This window comes from Oncorhynchus kisutch, linkage group LG17 (genome assembly GCF_002021735.2).
Source record: "Oncorhynchus kisutch isolate 150728-3 linkage group LG17, Okis_V2, whole genome shotgun sequence".
Classification (NCBI taxonomy): domain Eukaryota; kingdom Metazoa; phylum Chordata; class Actinopteri; order Salmoniformes; family Salmonidae; genus Oncorhynchus; species Oncorhynchus kisutch.
The window spans coordinates 7,861,734-7,882,073 of record NC_034190.2 but is presented as its reverse complement, the minus strand read 5'-3'; the positions used below and the strand labels follow the sequence as shown (position 1 = coordinate 7,882,073).

Here is a 20,340-nt window from a genome sequence, read left to right as displayed (position 1 = left end):
GAGGAAACCAGGATACCTTGTCAGTTGTACAACACTGGGAGGAAACCAGGATACCTTGTCAGTTGTACAACACTGGGAGGAAACCAGGATACCTTGTCAGTTGTACAACACTGGGAGGAAACCAGGATACCTTGTCAGTGTTCCAACACTGGGAGGAAACCAGGATACCTTGTCAGTTGTACAACACTGGGAGGAAACCAGGATACCTTGTCAGTTGTACAACACTGGGAGGAAACCAGGATACTTTGTCAGTGTTCCAACACTGGGAGGAAACCAGGATACCTTGTCAGTTGTACAACACTGGGAGGAAACCAGGATACCTTGTCAGTTGTACAACACTGGGAGGAAACCAGGATACCTTGTCAGTTGTACAACACTGGGAGGAAACCAGGATACCTTGTCAGTTGTACAACACTGGGAGGAAACCAGGATACCTTGTCAGTTGTACAACACTGGGAGGAAACCAGGATACCTTGTCAGTTGTACAACACTGGGAGGAAACCAGGATACCTAGTCAGTTGTACAACACTGGGAGGAAACCAGGATACCTAGTCAGTTGTACAACACTGGGAGGAAACCGGGATACCTAGTCAGTTGTACAACACTGGGAGGAAACCAGGATACCTAGTCAGTGTTCCAACACTGGGAGGAAACCAGGATACCTTGTCAGTTGTACAACACTGGGAGGAAACCAGGATACCTAGTCAGTTGTACAACACTGGGAGGAAACCAGGATACCTAGTCAGTTGTTGAACACTGGGAGGAAACCAGGATACCTAGTCAGTTGTACAACACTGGGAGGAAACCAGGATACCTAGTCAGTTGTTGAACACTGGGAGGAAACCAGGATACCTAGTCAGTTGTTGAACACTGGGAGGAAACCAGGATACCTAGTCAGTTGTACAACACTGGGAGGTACCCAGGATACCTAGTCAGTTGTACAACACTGGGAGGTACCCAGGATACCTAGTCAGTGTTCCAACACTGGGAGGAAACCAGGATACCTAGTCAGTGTTCCAACACTGGGAGGAAACCAGCATACCTAGTCAGTGTTCCAACACTGGGAGGAAACCAGGATACCTAGTCAGTGTTCCAACACTGGGAGGAAACCAGGATACCTAGTCAGTTGTTGAACACTGGGAGGAAACCAGGATACCTAGTCAGTTGTACAACACTGGGAGGAAACCAGGATACCTAGTCAGTTGTTGAACACTGGGAGGAAACCAGGATACCTAGTCAGTTGTTGAACACTGGGAGGAAACCAGGATACCTAGTCAGTTGTACAACACTGGGAGGAAACCAGGATACCTTGTCAGTTGTACAACACTGGGAGGAAACCAGGATACCTTGTCAGTTGTACAACACTGGGAGGAAACCAGGATACCTTGTCAGTTGTACAACACTGGGAGGAAACCGGGATACCTAGTCAGTTGTACAACACTGGGAGGAAACCAGGATACCTAGTCAGTTGTACAACACTGGGAGGAAACCAGGATACCTAGTCAGTTGTACAACACTGGGAGGAACCGGGATACCTAGTCAGTTGTACAACACTGGGAGGAAACCAGGATACCTAGTCAGTGTTCCAACACTGGGAGGAAACCAGGATACCTTGTCAGTTGTACAACACTGGGAGGAAACCAGGATACCTAGTCAGTTGTACAACACTGGGAGGAAACCAGGATACCTAGTCAGTGTTCCAACACTGGGAGGAAACCAGGATACCTTGTCAGTTGTACAACACTGGGAGGAAACCGGGATACCTAGTCAGTTGTACAACACTGGGAGGAAACCAGGATACCTAGTCAGTTGTACAACACTGGGAGGAAACCAGGATACCTAGTCAGTTGTACAACACTGGGAGGAAACCGGGATACCTAGTCGGTTGTACAACACTGGGAGGAAACCAGGATACCTAGTCAGTGTTCCAACACTGGGAGGAAACCAGGATACCTTGTCAGTTGTACAACACTGGGAGGAAACCAGGATACCTAGTCAGTTGTACAACACTGGGAGGAAACCAGGATACCTAGTCAGTTGTTGAACACTGGGAGGAAACCAGGATACCTAGTCAGTTGTACAACACTGGGAGGAAACCAGGATACCTAGTCAGTTGTTGAACACTGGGAGGAAACCAGGATACCTAGTCAGTTGTTGAACACTGGGAGGAAACCAGGATACCTAGTCAGTTGTACAACACTGGGAGGTACCCAGGATACCTAGTCAGTTGTACAACACTGGGAGGTACCCAGGATACCTAGTCAGTGTTCCAACACTGGGAGGAAACCAGGATACCTAGTCAGTGTTCCAACACTGGGAGGAAACCAGCATACCTAGTCAGTGTTCCAACACTGGGAGGAAACCAGGATACCTAGTCAGTGTTCCAACACTGGGAGGAAACCAGGATACCTAGTCAGTTGTTGAACACTGGGAGGAAACCAGGATACATAGTCAGTTGTACAACACTGGGAGGAAACCAGGATACCTAGTCAGTTGTTGAACACTGGGAGGAAACCAGGATACCTAGTCAGTTGTTGAACACTGGGAGGAAACCAGGATACCTAGTCAGTTGTACAACACTGGGAGGAAACCAGGATACCTTGTCAGTTGTACAACACTGGGAGGAAACCAGGATACCTTGTCAGTTGTACAACACTGGGAGGAAACCAGGATACCTTGTCAGTTGTACAACACTGGGAGGAAACCGGGATACCTTGTCAGTTGTACAACACTGGGAGGAAACCGGGATACCTAGTCAGTTGTTGAACACTGGGAGGAAACCAGGATACCTAGTCAGTTGTACAACACTGGGAGGAGACCAGGATACCTAGTCAGTTGTACAACACTGGGAGGAAACCAGGATACCTAGTCAGTGTTCCAACACTGGGAGGAAACCAGGATACCTTGTCAGTTGTACAACACTGGGAGGAAACCAGGATACCTTGTCAGTTGTACAACACTGGGAGGAAACCAGGATACCTAGTCAGTTGTACAACACTGGGAGGAAACCAGGATACCTAGTCAGTTGTACAACACTGGGAGGTACCCAGGATACCTAGTCAGTTGTACAACACTGGGAGGTACCCAGGATACCTAGTCAGTGTTCCAACACTGGGAGGAAACCAGGATACCTAGTCAGTGTTCCAACACTGGGAGGAAACCAGCATACCTAGTCAGTGTTCCAACACTGGGAGGAAACCAGGATACCTAGTCAGTGTTCCAACACTGGGAGGAAACCAGGATACCTAGTCAGTTGTTGAACACTGGGAGGAAACCAGGATACCTAGTCAGTTGTACAACACTGGGAGGAAACCAGGATACCTAGTCAGTTGTTGAACACTGGGAGGAAACCAGGATACCTAGTCAGTTGTTGAACACTGGGAGGAAACCAGGATACCTAGTCAGTTGTACAACACTGGGAGGAAACCAGGATACCTAGTCAGTTGTACAACACTGGGAGGAAACCAGGATACCTAGTCAGTTGTACAACACTGGGAGGAAAGAGGAGATACCTAGTCAGTTGTACAACTGAATGTCTTCAACTGAAATGTGTCTTCAGACATTTAACCCCTCTGGATCAGGGAGGTGCCGGGGAGCTTCCTTAATCGACATCCACGTCTTCGGCGCCCTGCAGGTTTTTACCTTGTCAACTCGAGGATTCGATCCAGCAACCTTTCCGTCACGGCCCAACGCTCTAACCACTAGGCTACCTGCCACCCATGTAAAATAGGGTGTGTGTGTATGTGATAAATATATTTATATTTCAAGTAGATAATAGGTGTAAAATGTATTTTCTACTAGTGTTAGGTGATCCTCTACATCTGCCAAGTCTCATACATTTCCAGAGTATCTAGATATGAGGCATGTTTAACCTTTCACTTCTTTGGGCTAAATCAGGGGTCACACAGAGTGTTTCTTGGTAGTCTTAATCAAATCTACTTTCATATAAAGGTATACATGTCACACACGTGGTTCTGGGCTTAAAGAAAGAAGACACCTGTACCATGTCAGATATAGAGTTAAAATATATTACATTTTGAGTTTGAATCCCAATATTACACTTTTTGTACATCACAGAAGACTGAAATATAACACAACCCGCTTGACATAGAAACACCAATCCGCAGGTTTGTAAGAAATAACATATATTAATATTAATACAATATTTAAAATATATAAATATTTAAAATATATAAATATTTAAAAAATATATTACAATATTAATATTAAACATATTAAGAACATATATCCCACCCAAGGAAAAGTTTACATTTACTTCTACCTTTGTGTTTTTCACCTGAATTACTGATATATCTACTACTATATAGAAGATAGTGTAGACTATAACTCGGACAATAGATAGTGAATAGTATGTTCATCCCAAATGGCACCCTATTCCCCTTTGTAGTGCACTACATTTGACCAGGGCCCTATAGGGAATAGGGGTGTAAGGTAGGGTGCCATTTGGGATGCAAGTTCTTTATCGTTCTGCTTCCTATGAGGAGAATAGATCGAATTCGTTAAAGAACTTTAATCCTCTGGGATAATGCAACAAAATCAATATAACAGTTACGCTATTGGTCCGTTGTCTCTCCTCGCTTTTCATTTTTCTTCTTTGAAACAATTACATAAAATACTATGATTACCTATCCATTTTTTTGTCAGTGAGCGCTGCTCGTTGGGTTTTTTATGTGTAAATGTTTACGGCCCAATCAGACGCTCTGGTGGGGGGGCAGATTGAATTGAATCTCTGTTTTCTCTGTGAGCTCAGGCTCCAGTCTATTTATGTCATCGTTAATCCCTCACAGTCAAACCGAACGGATGTCTGGGCCTTGGGCCATGATCCCCTGTGTTCATCCACCAAAGGGTTTGTCTAAAATGGGGTAGAGGGATGGTCTAGAGGTGTAGAGGGATGGTCTAGAGGGGTAGAGGGATGGTTTAGAGGGATGGTTTAGAGGGATGGTCTAGAGGGATGGACTAGAGGGATGGTCTAGAGGACTAGAGGGATGGTCTAGAGGGGTAGAGGGATGGTCTAGAGGTGTAGAGGGATGGTCTAGAGGGGTAGAGGGATGGTTTAGAGGGATGGTCTAGAGGGATGGACTAGAGGGATGGTCTAGAGGACTAGAGGGATGGTCTAGAGGGGTAGAGAGATGGTCTAGAGGGATAAAGGGATGGTCTAGAGGGATGGTCTAGAGGGGTAGAGGGATGGTTTAGAGGGGTAGAGGGATGGTCTAGAGGGATGGTCTAGAGGTGTAGAGGGATGTCTAGAGGGGTAGAGGGATGGTCTAGGGGCGTAGAGGGATGGTCTAGAGGGGTAGAGGGATGCTCTAGAGGGGTAGAGGGATGGTCTAGAGGGATTTCCACAGGTTTGCCCTATTTCCTGTAGGCAACAGGGTGCCAAAGTAGTGCCCTATTTACTGTTTAGAAAAGGGTGCCAAAGTTGTGCACTATTTACTGTTTGGAAAAGGGTGCCAAAGGAATGCCCTATTTACTCTAGGGAAAAGGGTGCCAAAGTAGTGCACTATACAGGGAAAAGTGTGCCAAAGTAGTGCCCTATTCACTCTAGGGAGAAGGGTGCCAAAGTAGTGCACTATACAGGGAAAAGGGTGCTAAAGTAGTGCACTATACAGGGTGCCATTCGAAACACCTAACTGACCAGTCCTCCTATATCCCATGATTCCTTGCAGCATCTGGAGCCGTGGAAACTCTACGCCACAGTGGGGGTGCTGCTGGTCATCGACGTCCTGTCACTCATGATCTGGCAAATAGTGGATCCTCTACACATCACTGTGGAGGTATGAGTCAGATAGTTGACCCTCTACACATCACTGTGGAGGTATGAGTCAGATAGTTAATCATCTACACATTACTGTGGAGGTATGAGTCAGATAGTTGACCCTCTACACATCACTGTGGAGGTATGGGTCAGATAGTTAATCATCTACACATCACTGTGGAGGTATGAGTCAGATAGTTGATCCTCTACACATCACTGTGGTGGTATGAGTCAGATAGTTGATCCTCTAGTCTACACATCACTGTGGAGGTACAGTGGGGCAAAAAAGTATTTAGTCAGCCACCAATTGTGCAAGTTCTCCCACTTAAAAAGATGAGAGAGGCCTGTAATTTTCATCATAGGTACACTTCAACTATGACAGACAAAATTAGGAAAATAAATCCAGAAAATCACATTGTAGGATATTTAATGAATTTATTTGCAAATTATGGTGGAAAATAAGTATTTGGTCACCTACAAACAAGCAAGATTTCTGGCTCTCACAGACCTGTAACTTCTTCTTTAAGAGGCTCCTCTGTCCTCCACTCGTTACCTGTTTTAATGGCACCTGTTTGGACTTGTTATCAGTATAAAAGACACCTGTCCACAACCTCAAACAGTCACACTCCAAACTCCACTATGGCCAAGACCAAAGAGCTGTCAAAGGACACCAGAAACAAAATTGTAGACCTGCACCAGGCTGGGAAGACTGAATCTGCAATAGGTAAGCAGCTTGGTTTGAAGAAATCAACTGTGGGAGCAATTATTAGGAAATGGAAGACATACAAGACCACTGATAATCTCCCTCGGTCTGGGGCTCCACGCAAGATCTCACCCCGTGGGATCAAAATGATCACAAGATCACACGGGGGGACCTAGTGAATTACCTGCAGAGAGCTGGGACCAAAGTAACAAAGCCTACCATCAGTAACACACTACGCCGCCAGGGACTCAACTCCTGCAGTGCCAGACGTATCCCCCTGCTTAAGCCTGTACATGTCCAGGCCCATCTGCTAGAGAGCATTTGGATGATCCAGAAGAAGATTGGGAGAATGTCATATGCTCAGATGAAACCAAAATAGAGGTTTTTGGTAAAAACTCAACTCGTCGTGTTTGGAGGACAAAAAATGCTGAGTTTCATCCAAAGAACACCATACCTACTGTGAAGCATGGGGGTGGAAAGATCATGCTTTGGGGCTGTTTTTCTGCAAAGGGACCAGGACGACTGATCCGTGTAAAGGAAAGAATGAATCGGGCCATGTATCGTGAGATTTTGAGTGATAACCTACTTCCATCAGCAAGGGCATTGAAGATTAAACGTGGCTGGGTCTTTCAGCATGACAATGATCCCAAACACACCGCCCAAGGCAATGAAGGAGTGGCTTCGTAAGAAGCATTTCAAGGTCCTGGAGTGGCCTAGCCAGTCTCCAGATCTCAAACCCATAGAAAATCATTGGAAGGAGTTGAAAGTCCGTGTTGCCCAGCAACAGCCCCAAAACATCACTGCTCTAGAAGAGACCTGCATGGATGAATGGGCCAAAATACCAGCAACAGTGTGTGAAAACCTTGTGAAGACTTACAGAAAACGTTTGACCTCTGTCATTGCCAACAAAGGGTATATAACAAAATATTGAGATAAACTTTTGTTATTGACCAAATACTTATTTTCCACCATAATTTGCAAATAAATTCATAAAAAATCCTACAATGTGATTTTCTGGATTTTTTTATTTATTTTGTCTGTCATAGTTGAAGTGTACCTATGATGAAAATTACCGGCCTCTCTCATCTTTTTAAGTGGGAGAACTTGCACAATTGGTGACTGACTAAATACTTTTTTGCCCCACTGTATGAGTCATGACTCCCCGTCTCTTCTCATCTTCTCTCTTCTCTTCTCTTGTCTCTTCCTCTCTCTTCTCTTTCTCTCTCTCTTTCAGTCCTCCTCTCTCTCTCTCTCTCTCTCTCTCTATCTGTCCTCTCTTCTCTCGTCTCTCTCTCTCTCTCTGTCTCTTTCTGTCGTCTCTTCTCTCGTCTCTCTCTCTCTCTGTCTCTTTCTGTCCTCTCTTCTCTCGTCTCTCTCTGTCTCTTTCTGTCCTCTCTTCTCTCGTCTCTCTCTGTCTCTTTCTGTCCTCTCTTCTCTCGTCTCTCTCTGTCTCTCTGTCTCTTTCTGTCCTCTCTTCTCTCGTCTCTCTCTCTCTCTCTGTCTCTTTCTGTCCTCTCTTCTCTCGTCTCTCTCTGTCTCTTTCTGTCCTCTCTTCTCTCGTCTCTCTCTGTCTCTTTCTGTCCTCTCTTCTCTCATCTCTCTCTGTCTCTTTCTGTCCTCTCTTCTCTCGTCTCTCTCTGTCTCTTTCTGTCCTCTCTTCTCTCGTCTCTCTCTGTCTCTTTCTGTCCTCTCTTCTCTCGTCTCTCTCTGTCTCTTTCTGTCCTCTCTTCTCTCGTCTCTCTCTGTCTCTTTCTGTCCTCTCTTCTCTCGTCTCTCTCTGTCTCTCTGTCTCTTTCTGTCCTCTCTTCTCTCGTCTCTCTCTCTCTCTCTGTCTCTTTCTGTCCTCTCTTCTCTCGTCTCTCTCTGTCTCTTTCTGTCCTCTCTTCTCTCGTCTCTCTCTGTCTCTTTCTGTCCTCTCTTCTCTCATCTCTCTCTGTCTCTTTCTGTCCTCTCTTCTCTCGTCTCTCTCTGTCTCTTTCTGTCCTCTCTTCTCTCGTCTCTCTCTGTCTCTTTCTGTCCTCTCTTCTCTCGTCTCTCTCTGTCTCTTTCTGTCCTCTCTTCTCTCGTCTCTCTCTGTCTCTCTCTCTGTCTCTATCTGTCCTCTCTTCTCTCGTCTCTCTCTGTCTCTTTCTGTCCTCTCTTTTCTTCTCTCACCTCTCCCCTTCCTGTTTGTTTTCAGAGCTGCATCACTATTGGTTAACTCCAGACTATGAAGGAATAAACAAAACAAATTGTGAATCTTTCAAAATCATTATGAAATATAATGTGTACATGGATATAGTGCAGAAGCCTTGAGATAACATTATTCCTCTATTCTGTTTTAGTGCAGAAGCCTTGAGATCACATTATTCCTCTGTTTGTCTGAGTAGAAGTTTGTGAGAGAGGCCCCTAAAGGAGATCTGGATGTTCTGATCCAACCTCTGCTGGAACACTGCAGCTCAGACAAGATGAATACTTGGCTTGGTAAGGAGATGGGGAGGGAGGGAGCGAGGGAGGGAGCGAGGGAGGGAGCGAGGGAGGGAGGGAGAGACAGAGAGAGAGACAGAGAGAGAGACAGAGAGAGAGAGAAGGTAAGAGAGGCGGGAGAGAGGAAGGGTTGGTAAGGAAAAAGGGAGGTAAGTCGGGATGGTGGAGGGGAGGGGGAGGGAGGGAGGGAGAGAGAGAAAGAGAGAGGGAGGCTTGGTAAGGAAAAAGGGAGGGAGAGAAGGAAGTGGGAAGTGAGGGAGGGTGGAGGGGAGGATGGGGAGGGAGAGAGAGAAAGGATTGGAGGGAGGCTTGATAAGGAGAGAGGGAGAGGGAGGGAGAGAGGGAGGAAGGGAGAGAGAGGATTGGTAAGGAGAGAGAGAGGGAGGAAGGGAGAGAGAGGAATGGAGGGAGGCTTGGTAAGGAGAGAGAGAGAGAGAGAGAGATGAAGGGAGAGAGAGGGAAGAAGGGATGCTTGGTAAGGAGAGAGGGAGGCTTGGTAAGGAGAGAGGGAGGCTTGGTAAGGAGAGAGGGAGACTTGCTAAGGAGAGAGGGAGACTTGGTAAGGAGAGAGGGAGACATGGTAAGGAGAGAGGGAGGGAGGCTTGGTAAGGAGAGAGGGAGACTTGGTAAGGAGAGAGGGAGACATGGTAAGGAGAGAGGGAGGGAGGCTTGGTAAGGAGAGAGGGAGATTTGGTAAGGAGAGGGGGCTCAGCCTCGGTACCACCAGTACATTAAACCCATCTGTTAATATCTTACCTTTAACATGAGGCCTGAGTCTGGAGCTACTGCCAGTGAACACTAAAAACCTAGTTCTCCCTCCCTCCCTCCCTCCCTCCCTCCCTCCCTCCCTCCCTCCCTCCCTCCCTCCCTCCCTCCCTAGGGGTGGTGTATGGTTATAAGGGCTTGCTGCTGCTCCTGGGGATTTTCTTGGCTTATGAGACCAAGTCTATATCTACAGAGAAGATCAATGACCACCGCGCTGTGGGCATGGCCATCTACAACGTCTCAGTAAGTATTTCTGTGTGTGTGTGTGTGTGTGTGTGTGTGTGTATGTGTGCGTGCGTGCTCTGTAGTCATGAGCAGTATTTCTGTGTGTGTGTGTGTGTGTGTGTGTGTATGTGTGCGTGTGTGTCCGCGGGTGTGGGTGTGTGTATGAGTGTGTGTGTGTGTGTGTGTGTGTGTGTGTGTGTGTGTGTGTTTGTGTGTGTGTGTGTGTGTGTGTGTGTGTGTGTGCGTGCGCTGTAGTCATGAGCAGTATTTCTGTGTGTGTATGTATGTGTGTGTCCGTGGGTGTGTGTATGAGCGTGTGTGTGTGTGTTGTAGTCATGGTATTTCTGTTACATTTATTTAGTATTTAACTCATTTGTATGACACAGGGCTGAACTACACTGTTTTTTGGAACAAGATACGTTCAAGAGGTGTAACTTGTATTTTCAAATTGCTTCTCAATATCATTTTTTTATGGCGGTTCACAATTTTGTTGCCCCCTTTCTCCTTGCATTGGTTTCTGATGGCACTATGGTGTGATAAGAGCGTCCCCTAAATGAACTAAATATAATAGTATATGTAAAAAATTAACAATTGCAAAGCATGCTGAGTATTATTCTAATGAGCTCTACCCAGTGTGCTTTGCACTTCATTTTCACATGCTGTATGTGACTCGTTTCAGAAAACTAGATTTAATTTCTTCTTCGTTTTTTGAACTTTCAACTGTCAATGCAACAACTGTCGATATACAGTTGAAGTCGGAAGTTTAGCCAAATACATTTAAACTCAGTTTTTCCTGACATTTAATCCTGGTAAAAATTCCCTTTCTTAGGTCAGTTAGGATCACCACTTTATTTTAAGAATGTGAAATGTCAGAATAATAGGAGAGAGAATGATTTATTTATGATTTATTTAAGCGTTTATTTATATCATCACATTCCCAGTGGGTCAAAAGTTTACATAAACTCAATTAGTATTTGGTAGCGTTGCCTTTAAATGGTTTAAATTGGATCAAATGTTTCCGGTAGCCTTCCCACAGTAAGTTGGGTGAATTTTGGCCCATTCCTCCTGACAGAGCTGGTTTAACTGAGTCAGGTTTGTAGGCCTCCTTGCTCGCACACACTTTTTTCAGATCTGCCCACAAAGTTTCTATAGGATTGAGGTCAGTGCTATTGGAGTGCTTTGAGGCCACTCCAATACCGTGACTATATTGTCCCTAAGCCATTTTGCCACAACTTTGGAAGTGTGCTGGGGTCTTTGTCCATTTGGAAGATCCATTTGCGACCAAGCTTTAACTTGGTCGCAAATGGAGCTAACTGATGTCTTGAGATGTTGCTTCAATATATCCACATCATTTTCCTGTCTCATGATGCCATCTATTTTGTGAAGTGCACCAGTCCCTCCTGCAGCAAAGCACCCCCACAACATGATGCTGCCACCCCTGTGCTTCACGGTTGGGATGGTGTTCTTCGGCTTGCAAGCATCCCCCTTTTTTCTCCAAACATAACGATGGTCATTATGGCCAAACAGTTCTATTTTTGTTTCATCGGACCAGAGGACATTTCTCCAGCTGCAAACCATAGTCTGGCTTTTTTTATGGCGGTTTTGGAGCAGTAGCTTCTTCATTGCTGAGCGGCCTTTCAGGTTATGTCGATATAGGACTCGTTTTACTGTGGATATAGATACTTTTGTACCTGTTTCCTCCAGCATCTTCACAAGGTTCTTTGCTGTTGTTCTGGGATTGATTTGCACTTTTCGCACCAAAGTACATTCATCTCTAGGAGACAGAACGCGTCTCCTTCCTGAGGGGTATGACGGCTGCGTGGTCCCATGGTGTTTATACTTGCGTACTATTGTTTGTACAGATGAATGTGGTACCTTCAGGTGTTTGGAAATTGCTCCCAAGGATGAACCAGACTTGTGGAGGTCTACCATTTTTTTCTGAGGTCCTGGCTGATTTCTTTATATTTTCCCATGATGTCAAGCACAGAGGCACTGAGTTTGAAGGTAGGCCTTGAAAAACATCCAGAGGTACACCTCCAATTGACTCAAATGATGTCAATTAGCCTATCAGAAGTTTCTAAAGCCATGACATCATTTTCTGGAATGTTCCAAGCTGTTTGAAGGCACAGCCAACTTAGTGGATGTAAACTTCTGACCCACTGGAATCGTGATTTATAAGTGAATTATAAGTTAAACAATGTCTGTAAACAATTGTTGGAAAAATTACTTGTGTCATGCACAAAGTAGATGTCCTAACTGACTTGCCAAAACTATAGTTTCTTATCAAAATATTTGTGGAGTGGTTGAAAAACTAGTTTTAACGTTCTAACGACTGTTGACCTCTAGTGGAAGCCTTAGGAAGTGCAATAGACACTGTATATTGGATAAGCAAAGACTTGAAAACCTACAAACCTCAGATTTCCCACTTCCTGATTTCTCAGGTTTCTGCCTGCCATACGAGTTCTGTTATACTCACAGACATCATTCAAACAGTTTTAGAAACTTCAGTGTTTTCTATCCAAATCTACTAATGGTATCCATATCTTAGCTTCTGGGCCTGAGTAGCAGGTAGTTTACTCTGGGCACCTTATTCATCCAAGCTACTCAATACTGCCCCCAGCCATAAGAAGTTTTAATGACTCCAACCTAAGTGTATGTAAACTTCCGATATCAAATGTAGCTGGTAAATTCACTCTGCCTATCTATCTATCTATCTATCTCCATTTTCAGAGCATTCTCGTCTGAGTGTGTCAGAGCGCAGAACAACTGACAATTTTACGAACGCTCAACACCCGTTGAATATGGCCAGTAAAAGTTGGCAAAAAAATAAATTACATTATTTCCAGCAGCACAGTTGCAGTCACCAACACTCTGGTTAACATAAAAACAGCCTAACCAGCTCAGCTGGTGGGAGTAAAATGGTCAGAGGGAGCTGTTCTCTCATTTGTGTCTGGAGGTAGCTATCCAGCTAGCCAACGTTAGCTTCGGTGCGTGACTGCTGTTGTTAGGTCAGAACGCTCGGATCAACTCTACTCCTCAGCTAAAGAGTCCAGTGTGCCCTCTGAACACTCCGAGAGCGAAACTAGACAAGCAAATGTAGCTAGAATAGACAACCAAATGGCACGGAGATATGAATAATAAGATTATACACGTAACATTAGCTAGTGAGCCAGCTAGCAAACGTTAGCTAGCTACAGTTGGTAAACAATGAACCATAATCCCAACTCTTGATGTTACTACCCTGCATGAATCTGCAGGTAGCTAACCAACCAGGTTCAATGTTAGCTAGCTAACATTAGGCTATAGCTAGCCAAGCAAATGGCTCTGAGATACAAATAATAAGATCTTACACATAACGTTAGCTAGCGAGCCAGCCAGCTAAAGTTAGCTAGCTAGCTAACAGTGCACTTCAACTTAAAATGAAACCACTTTTTGTCAAAATTAGAAACGTGTAATATCTAAAAATGTAGCTAGCTAGACTATCTTACCTGTATACATCATTCATGGATGAACGCGTCTCCTGTCGGATGCCATGGTTACCCTTTAGTTTGAAGATGTAATCCAGAGACAGGTGTATTCTCCATCTCCTAAGCTATCATACTCGAATTCTACTGATTTCAAAACTCGGTCCTCCAGAAAGTGGAGAGCAACACTTATGCGGTTTTACTACACGACAGGATTAACTAGACATACTGACCAGCTCAAATAGACAGACGTGTGCTATATGGCAACCTCAATTCAATCCAAAATCATTTCTCGGCATGTCCAGCCCACTCATTATCTCAGCCAATCATAGCTCAGGGGAAGGTTGCTCACTTTTTCTATGGGTCAACCAACTAGGCTCGTAATTTAACAGTTTTATTCAAATTTTCAGATGGCATACAAGTTTGTTATTAAGGCACATGAAAGTTCATATGATCCAGAAGGCATTTCTGCCAACAAAAAAAACACATTTTGATCAAATAAAAAAGTTTATGTTCAAAAGGCTTTCCTGTGAAGTGGTGACCAGCAACATGCGCCTAGTTTCCTGAAACGGGTCACATATGGACTTGACCTTTTACCAAATAGGGTAGCCTAGTGGTTAGAAAATTGGGCCAGTAACCGAAAGGTTGCTGGATCGAATCCCCGAGCTGACAAGGCAGTTAACCCACTGTTCCCCGGGCATCGAGGACGTTGATTAAGGCAGCCCCACACATCTGTCTGATTCTGTCTGATTCAGATGGGTTGGGTTAAATGCAAAAGACATGGTTGAATATATTCAGTTGAACAACTGACTAGGTATCCCCCTTTCCCTATCTTCTGTATACCACCCCTACCTTGTCACAACACGACTAATTGGCTCAAGGAAAGAAATGTAATAAATGTACTTTTTAACAATGCACACCTGTTAATTGAAATGCATTCCAGGTAACTACCTCATAAAGCTGGTTGAGAGAATACAAAGCTGTCATCAAGGCAAAGGGTGGCTACTTTGAAGAATCTAAAATCTATTTTGATTTGTTTAATACTTTTTTGGTTACTACATGATTCCATATGTGTTACAAGAGTCAGTAAATTACAACATTTCTCCCCCCAATGTCGCGTTAATGCAATTCCACAGAATACACAACATGTGCAGCAACAGATTGGCAGAAAACAAATTAGCACATTATCCAAACAGGTTGTTGGATGGATGCCTTTTAGTCTAGCATATTTACCTCTAGCATATTTACCTCTAGAATATTTACTTCACACAAAGTCGCCATAAATTCAAAGTACACAGCATAATTGCCACTGCCGGACTGCACACGCAGGCACCCCTGCAGGGATTTTGGGCCACCATGAAAAGATATCACATTGGGCCCCACCACCACAGGCCACACCAACCCTGCACAATTGCCTGTAACCACACACCTACAGAACTCAATCGACCCGTTCACAGCTTTAAATAACTCTACCTTTGCAGGCTTTCAACTCTCTTGTAGTTCAATATTTACTGTGTGATATTTACTGACAGTGAGCTGTGATAATATAACACTGTGCAGACATACATGCAACAGTCTGCACACAGTGGAATTCACTATTCAATGCAAGACTGATATCCTCTATAAGAAATGTGCTAAAGGACATCTTTTACAGTCTAAATGTCATTTCAATGGTCAAATTCTTGAATGGAAAATTCTCTTAACATTAATGAATAACTTAAAATAAATATAACTCAAATATACATGAATATACATTAACATTATCATCTATAGAATGTTATAACAAACAAAATAGTAAAATCAGCAGAAGATTTTTGCAGCTGTAAAAGTGGAAATGGAAAATGGAAAACAAAATGGCAATGAAAAGGCCTGGTGATGGCGCCAGAGGAAAGGTCAAGAGGTCACCAGATCAATAGGTTTCTTCCACTTGGGGTCTTAATTGTGAACAACACATTTTATGGCAATCCAGCCAATACTTTGAGATCAGTCTTGTTCTCAGTCTTGTTCTCAGTCTGTTCTCAGTCTTGTTCTCAGTCTGTTCTCAGTCTTGTTCTCAGTCTGTTCTCAGTCTGTTCTCAGTCTGTTCTCAGTCTGTTCTCAGTCTGTTCTCGTTCTGTTCTCAGTCTTGTTCTCAGTCTGTTCTCAGTCTGTTCTCAGTCTGTTCTCAGTCTGTTCTCAGTCTGTTCTCAATCTTGTTCTCAATCTTGTTCTCAGTCTGTTCTTAGTCAGTTCTCAGTCTGTTCTCGTTCTGTTCTCAGTCTTGTTCTCAGTCTGTTCTCAGTCTGTTCTCAGTCTTGTTCTCAGTCTGTTCTCAGTCTGTTCTCAGTCTGTTCTCAGTCTTGTTCTCAGCCTGTTCTCAGTCTGTTCTCAGTCTGTTCTCAGTCTGTTCTCAGTCTGTTCTCAGTCTTGTTCTCAGTCTGTTCTCAGTCTTGTTCTCAGCCTGTTCTCAGTCAGTTCTCAGTCTGTTCTCAGTCTGTTCTCAGTCTGTTCTCAGTCTTGTTCTCAGTCTGTTCTCAGTCTTGTTCTCAGCCTGTTCTCAGTCAGTTCTCAGTCTGTTCTCAGTCTGTTCTCAGTCTTGTTCTCAGTCTGTTCTCAGTCTGTTCTCAGTCTTGTTCTCGGTCTGTTCTCAGTCTTGTTCTCAGTCTTGTTCTCGGTCTGTTCTCAGTCTTGTTCTCAGTCTGTTCTCAGTCTTGTTCTCAGTCTTGTTCTCGGTCTGTTCTCAGTCTTGTTCTCAGTCTTGTTCTCAGTCTTGTTCTCAGTCTTGTTCTCAGTCTGTTCTCAGTCTGTTCTCAGTCTGTTCTCAGTCTTGTTCTCAGTCTGTTCTCAGTCTTGTTCTCAGTCTGTTCTCAGTCTGTTCTCAGTCTTTTTCTCAGTCTGTTCTCAGTCTGTTCTCAGTCTTGTTCTCAGCCCGTGGGCATCATGTGTGTAGTGATCCAATATCCACAGCCATGTAGTGTAGTGATGTAGTGATCCAGTATCCACAGCCATGTAGTGTAGTGATGTAGTGATCCAGTATCCACAGCCATGCCATTTAACAGATATCACTGTCCCCTCGCTCAGCCTTATTCACCAAGAGCCCAGCGCCGAGCCTTCTTACTAGCAAAGTCCCTGATCAAGTCTTTGAAGTCCAACTGTCTAGCTAACTGACTTTCAATGGACCGCATGGCAAGACTGAAAGCCTGTCCTGGGACATAGTGGACCTCAAATAGTTGTTTAAAATCAGTTTTAGCTTACTGAAATCTCTCTCACCACCAGCAACAGTCACAGGCAGTGTGCAAAATATACGTAAAGCAATGCACACTTCTCCCAGAATGCTTTGCAGCTGCATCTTACAAATTTCATTCAGGAGACCAAGAGGGGACCAGTTAGGAGGGGAAAGAGTCAGCATATACAGTGTTCAGGAGACCAAGAGGGGACAGGTTAGGAGGGGAAAGTGTCAGCATATACAGTGTTCAGGAGACCAAGAGGGGACAGGTTAGGAGGGAAAGTGTCAGCATATACAGTGTTCAGGTGTTCAGGAGACCAAGAGGGGACAGGTTAGGAGGAGAAAGTGGCAGCATATACAGTGTTCAGATGTTTTACTTGATTACGAAACAACAGGTGTAAGATCTCTGGAATACTTCATGATCAGTGGTTGGCACACAGAAGGGACTTCATCCTCACTAAAATCTGACCAACTTTCAGATCAGCAGGAAATTCTTCTACAATTTTTGCAGTTGTATGGAACCTAGTGCCCAAGTCACTTATGATGTCCATAGCAGTAAAAAAAAAACACTGTGTTCCAAAACACCTTTTCCTCTGGTGGCTGTGTTCCTCGATAAATTGAGGTGCAACATCCATTTGTGTAGCAATCAGTGTTGCCTCAGACAGGAGAGACTCCCATCCATCTCTAAGAGACGGCATCTCTTCCTTCAAGACTCTGATATTGGCTGCCTTCTGTGTCTAGTGAGATTTGTGAGACTGGAGAATCACATTCCTGTCCACAATGCATTGCAGTACCTGCAATTATGCCAACTGACATGTCATTCAACACAATGCTGCTCACCTCCTTCAGCTGGGAGACAGGGCTGGTTCAGGGGGATGGGGAGACAGGGCTGGTTCAGGGGGATGGAGAGACAGGGCTGGTTTAGGGGTATGGGTATGGGGAGACAGGGCTGGTTCAGGGGTATGGGGATGGGGAGACAGGGCTGGTTCAGGGGTATGGGGATGGGGAGACAGGGCTGGTTCAGGGGTATGGGGAGACAGGGCTGGTTCAGGGGTATGGGGAGACAGGGCTGGTTCAGGGGTATGGGGAGACAGGGCTGGTTCAGGGGGATGGGGAGACAGGGCTGGTTCAGGGGTATGGGGAGACAGGGCTGGTTCAGGGGGATGTGGAGACAGGGCTGGTTCATGGGGATGTGGAGACAGGGCTGGTTCAGGGGGATGGGGAGACAGGCCTGGTTCAGGGGGATGGGGAGACAGGGCTGGTTCAGGGGGATGGGGAGACAGGGCTGGTTCAGGGGTATGGGGATGGGGATGTGGAGACAGGGCTGGTTCAGGGGGATGGGGAGACAGGGCTGATTCAGGGGGATGGGGAGACAGGGCTGGTTCAGGGGGATGGGGATGGGGATGTGGAGACAGGGCTGGTTCAGGGGGATGGGGAGACAGGGCTGGTTCAGGGGGATGGGGGAGACCAGGCTGGTTCAGGGGTATGGGGAGACAGGGCTGGTTCAGGGGGATGGGGAGACAGGGCTGGTTCAGGGGTATGGGGAGACAGGGCTGGTTCAGGGGGATGGGGAGACAGGGCTGGTTCAGGGGGATGGGGAGACAGGGCTGGTTCAGGGGGATGGGGAGACAGGGCTGGTTCAGGGGGATGTGGAGACAGGGCTGGTTCAGGGGGATGTGGAGACAGGGCTGGTTCAGGGTATGGGGAGACAGGGCTGGTTCAGGGGGATGGGGAGACAGGGCTGGTTCAGGGGGATGGGGAGACAGGGCTGGGTCAGGGGGATGGGGAGACAGGACTGGTTCAGGGGTATGGGGAGACAGGGCTGGTTCAGGGGGATGGGGAGACAGGGCTGGTTCAGGGGGAGGGGGAGACAGGGCTGGGTCAGGGGGATGGGGAGACAGGACTGGTTCAGGGGGATGGGGAGACAGGGCTGGTTCAGGGGGATGGGGATGGGGAGACAGGGCTGGTTCAGGGGTATGGGGAGACAGGGCTGGTTCAGGGGGATGGGGAGACAGGGCTGGTTCAGGGGGATGGGGAGACAGGGCTGGTTCAGGGGGATGGGGAGACAGGGTTGGTTCAGGGGGATGGGGAGACAGGGCTGGTTCAGGGGGATGTGGAGACAGGGCTGGTTCAGGGGATGGGGAGACAGGGCTGGTTCAGGGGGATGGGGGAGACAGGGCTGTTCAGGTGGGATCGGGGGATGGGAACCAGGGCCTGGTTTCAGGGGGATGTGAGACAGGGCTGGCTTCAGGGGACTGGGGACGACAGGGCCTGGTTCAGGGTGGGAGACAGCGTTTTTCAGGGGATGGAGACTAGGCTGGGGTCAGGGGGATGGGCGAGACAGGGCTGGTTCAAGGGGTTATGGGGGAGCACAGGGCTGGTTCAGGGGGATTGGGGAGACCAGGGCTGTGTGCAGGGGGATGGGGAGACAGGGCTGGTCAGGGGGATGGGGAGAAGACCAGGGCTGGTTCAAGGGGGATGGGAGACAGGCTGGTTCAGGGATGGAAGACAGGGCTGGTTCAGGGGGATGGGAGACAGGGGCTGGTTCAGGGGGATGGGGATGGGGGAGACCAGGGCTTGGTTCAGGGGTGGGATGACAGGGCTGGTTCAGGGGATGGGGATGGGGAAGACAGGGCTGGTTCATGGGGTATTGGGGGGGAGACAAGGGCTGGTTCAGGGGGATGGGGAGACAGGGCTGGTTCAGGGGCGGATGGGAGACAGGGGCTGGTTCAGGGGGGATGGGGAGCACAGGGCTGTTCAGGTGGGATGGGGAGACAGGGCTGGTTCAGGGGGATGGGAGTGTGGAGGACAAGGGCTGGTCTTCAGGGGGATGGGGAGACAGGGCTGGTTCAGGGGGATGGGGAGACAGGGCTGGTTCAGGGGGATGGGGAGACAGGGCTGGTTCAGGGTATGGGGAGACAGGGCTGGTTCAGGGGGATGGGGAGACAGGGCTGGTTCAGGGGGATGGGGAGACAGGGCTGGTTCAGGGGGATGGGGAGACAGGGCTGGTTCAGGGGGATGGGGATGGGGAGACAGGGCTGGTTCAGGGGGATGGGGAGACAGGGCTGGTTCAGGGGATGGGGATGGGGAGACAGGGCTGGTTCAGGGGGATGGGGAGACAGGGCTGGTTCAGGGGGATGGGGAGACAGGGCTGGTTCAGGGGTATGGGGAGACAGGGCTGGTTCAGGGGTATGGGGAGACAGGGCTGGTTCATGGGGATGGGGAGACAGGGCTGGTTCAGGGGGATGGGGAGACAGGGCTGGTTCAGGGGATGGGGAGACAGGGCTGGTTCAGGGGGATGGGGAGACAGGGCTGGTTCAGGGGGATGGGGAGACAGGGCTGGTTCAGGGGATGGGGAGACAGGGCTGGTTCAGGGGGATGGGGAGACAGGGCTGGTTCAGGGGGATGGGGAGACAGGGCTGGTTCAGGGGGATGGGGAGACAGGGCTGGTTCAGGGGGATGTGGAGACAGGCCTGGTTCAGGGGGATGTGGAGACAGGGCTGGTTCAGGGGTATGGGGAGACAGGGCTGGTTCAGGGGGATGGGGAGACAGGGCTGGTTCAGGGGGATGGGGAGACAGGGCTGGTTCAGGGGGATGGGGAGACAGGACTGGTTCAGGGGGATGGGGAGACAGGGCTGGTTCAGGGGGATGGGGATGGGGAGACAGGGCTGGTTCAGGGGGATGGGGAGACAGGGCTGGTTCAGGGGGATGGGATGGGGAGACAGGGCTGGTTCAG

General features: G+C 47.3%; 1 protein-coding gene across 1 annotated transcript in view; it reads left to right on the top strand.

Moving 5' to 3' along the window:
• Window positions 1-20,340, top strand: part of LOC109885529 (gamma-aminobutyric acid type B receptor subunit 1) — a 165,722-nt gene that overhangs the window by 101,387 nt on the left and 43,995 nt on the right. The window contains exons 12-14 of the mRNA XM_031794948.1: window positions 5,688-5,795; window positions 8,849-8,942; window positions 9,826-9,953. Coding sequence (XP_031650808.1) covers window positions 5,688-5,795; window positions 8,849-8,942; window positions 9,826-9,953 — 330 coding nt within the window. The remainder of the gene's footprint in view (window positions 1-5,687; window positions 5,796-8,848; window positions 8,943-9,825; window positions 9,954-20,340) is intronic.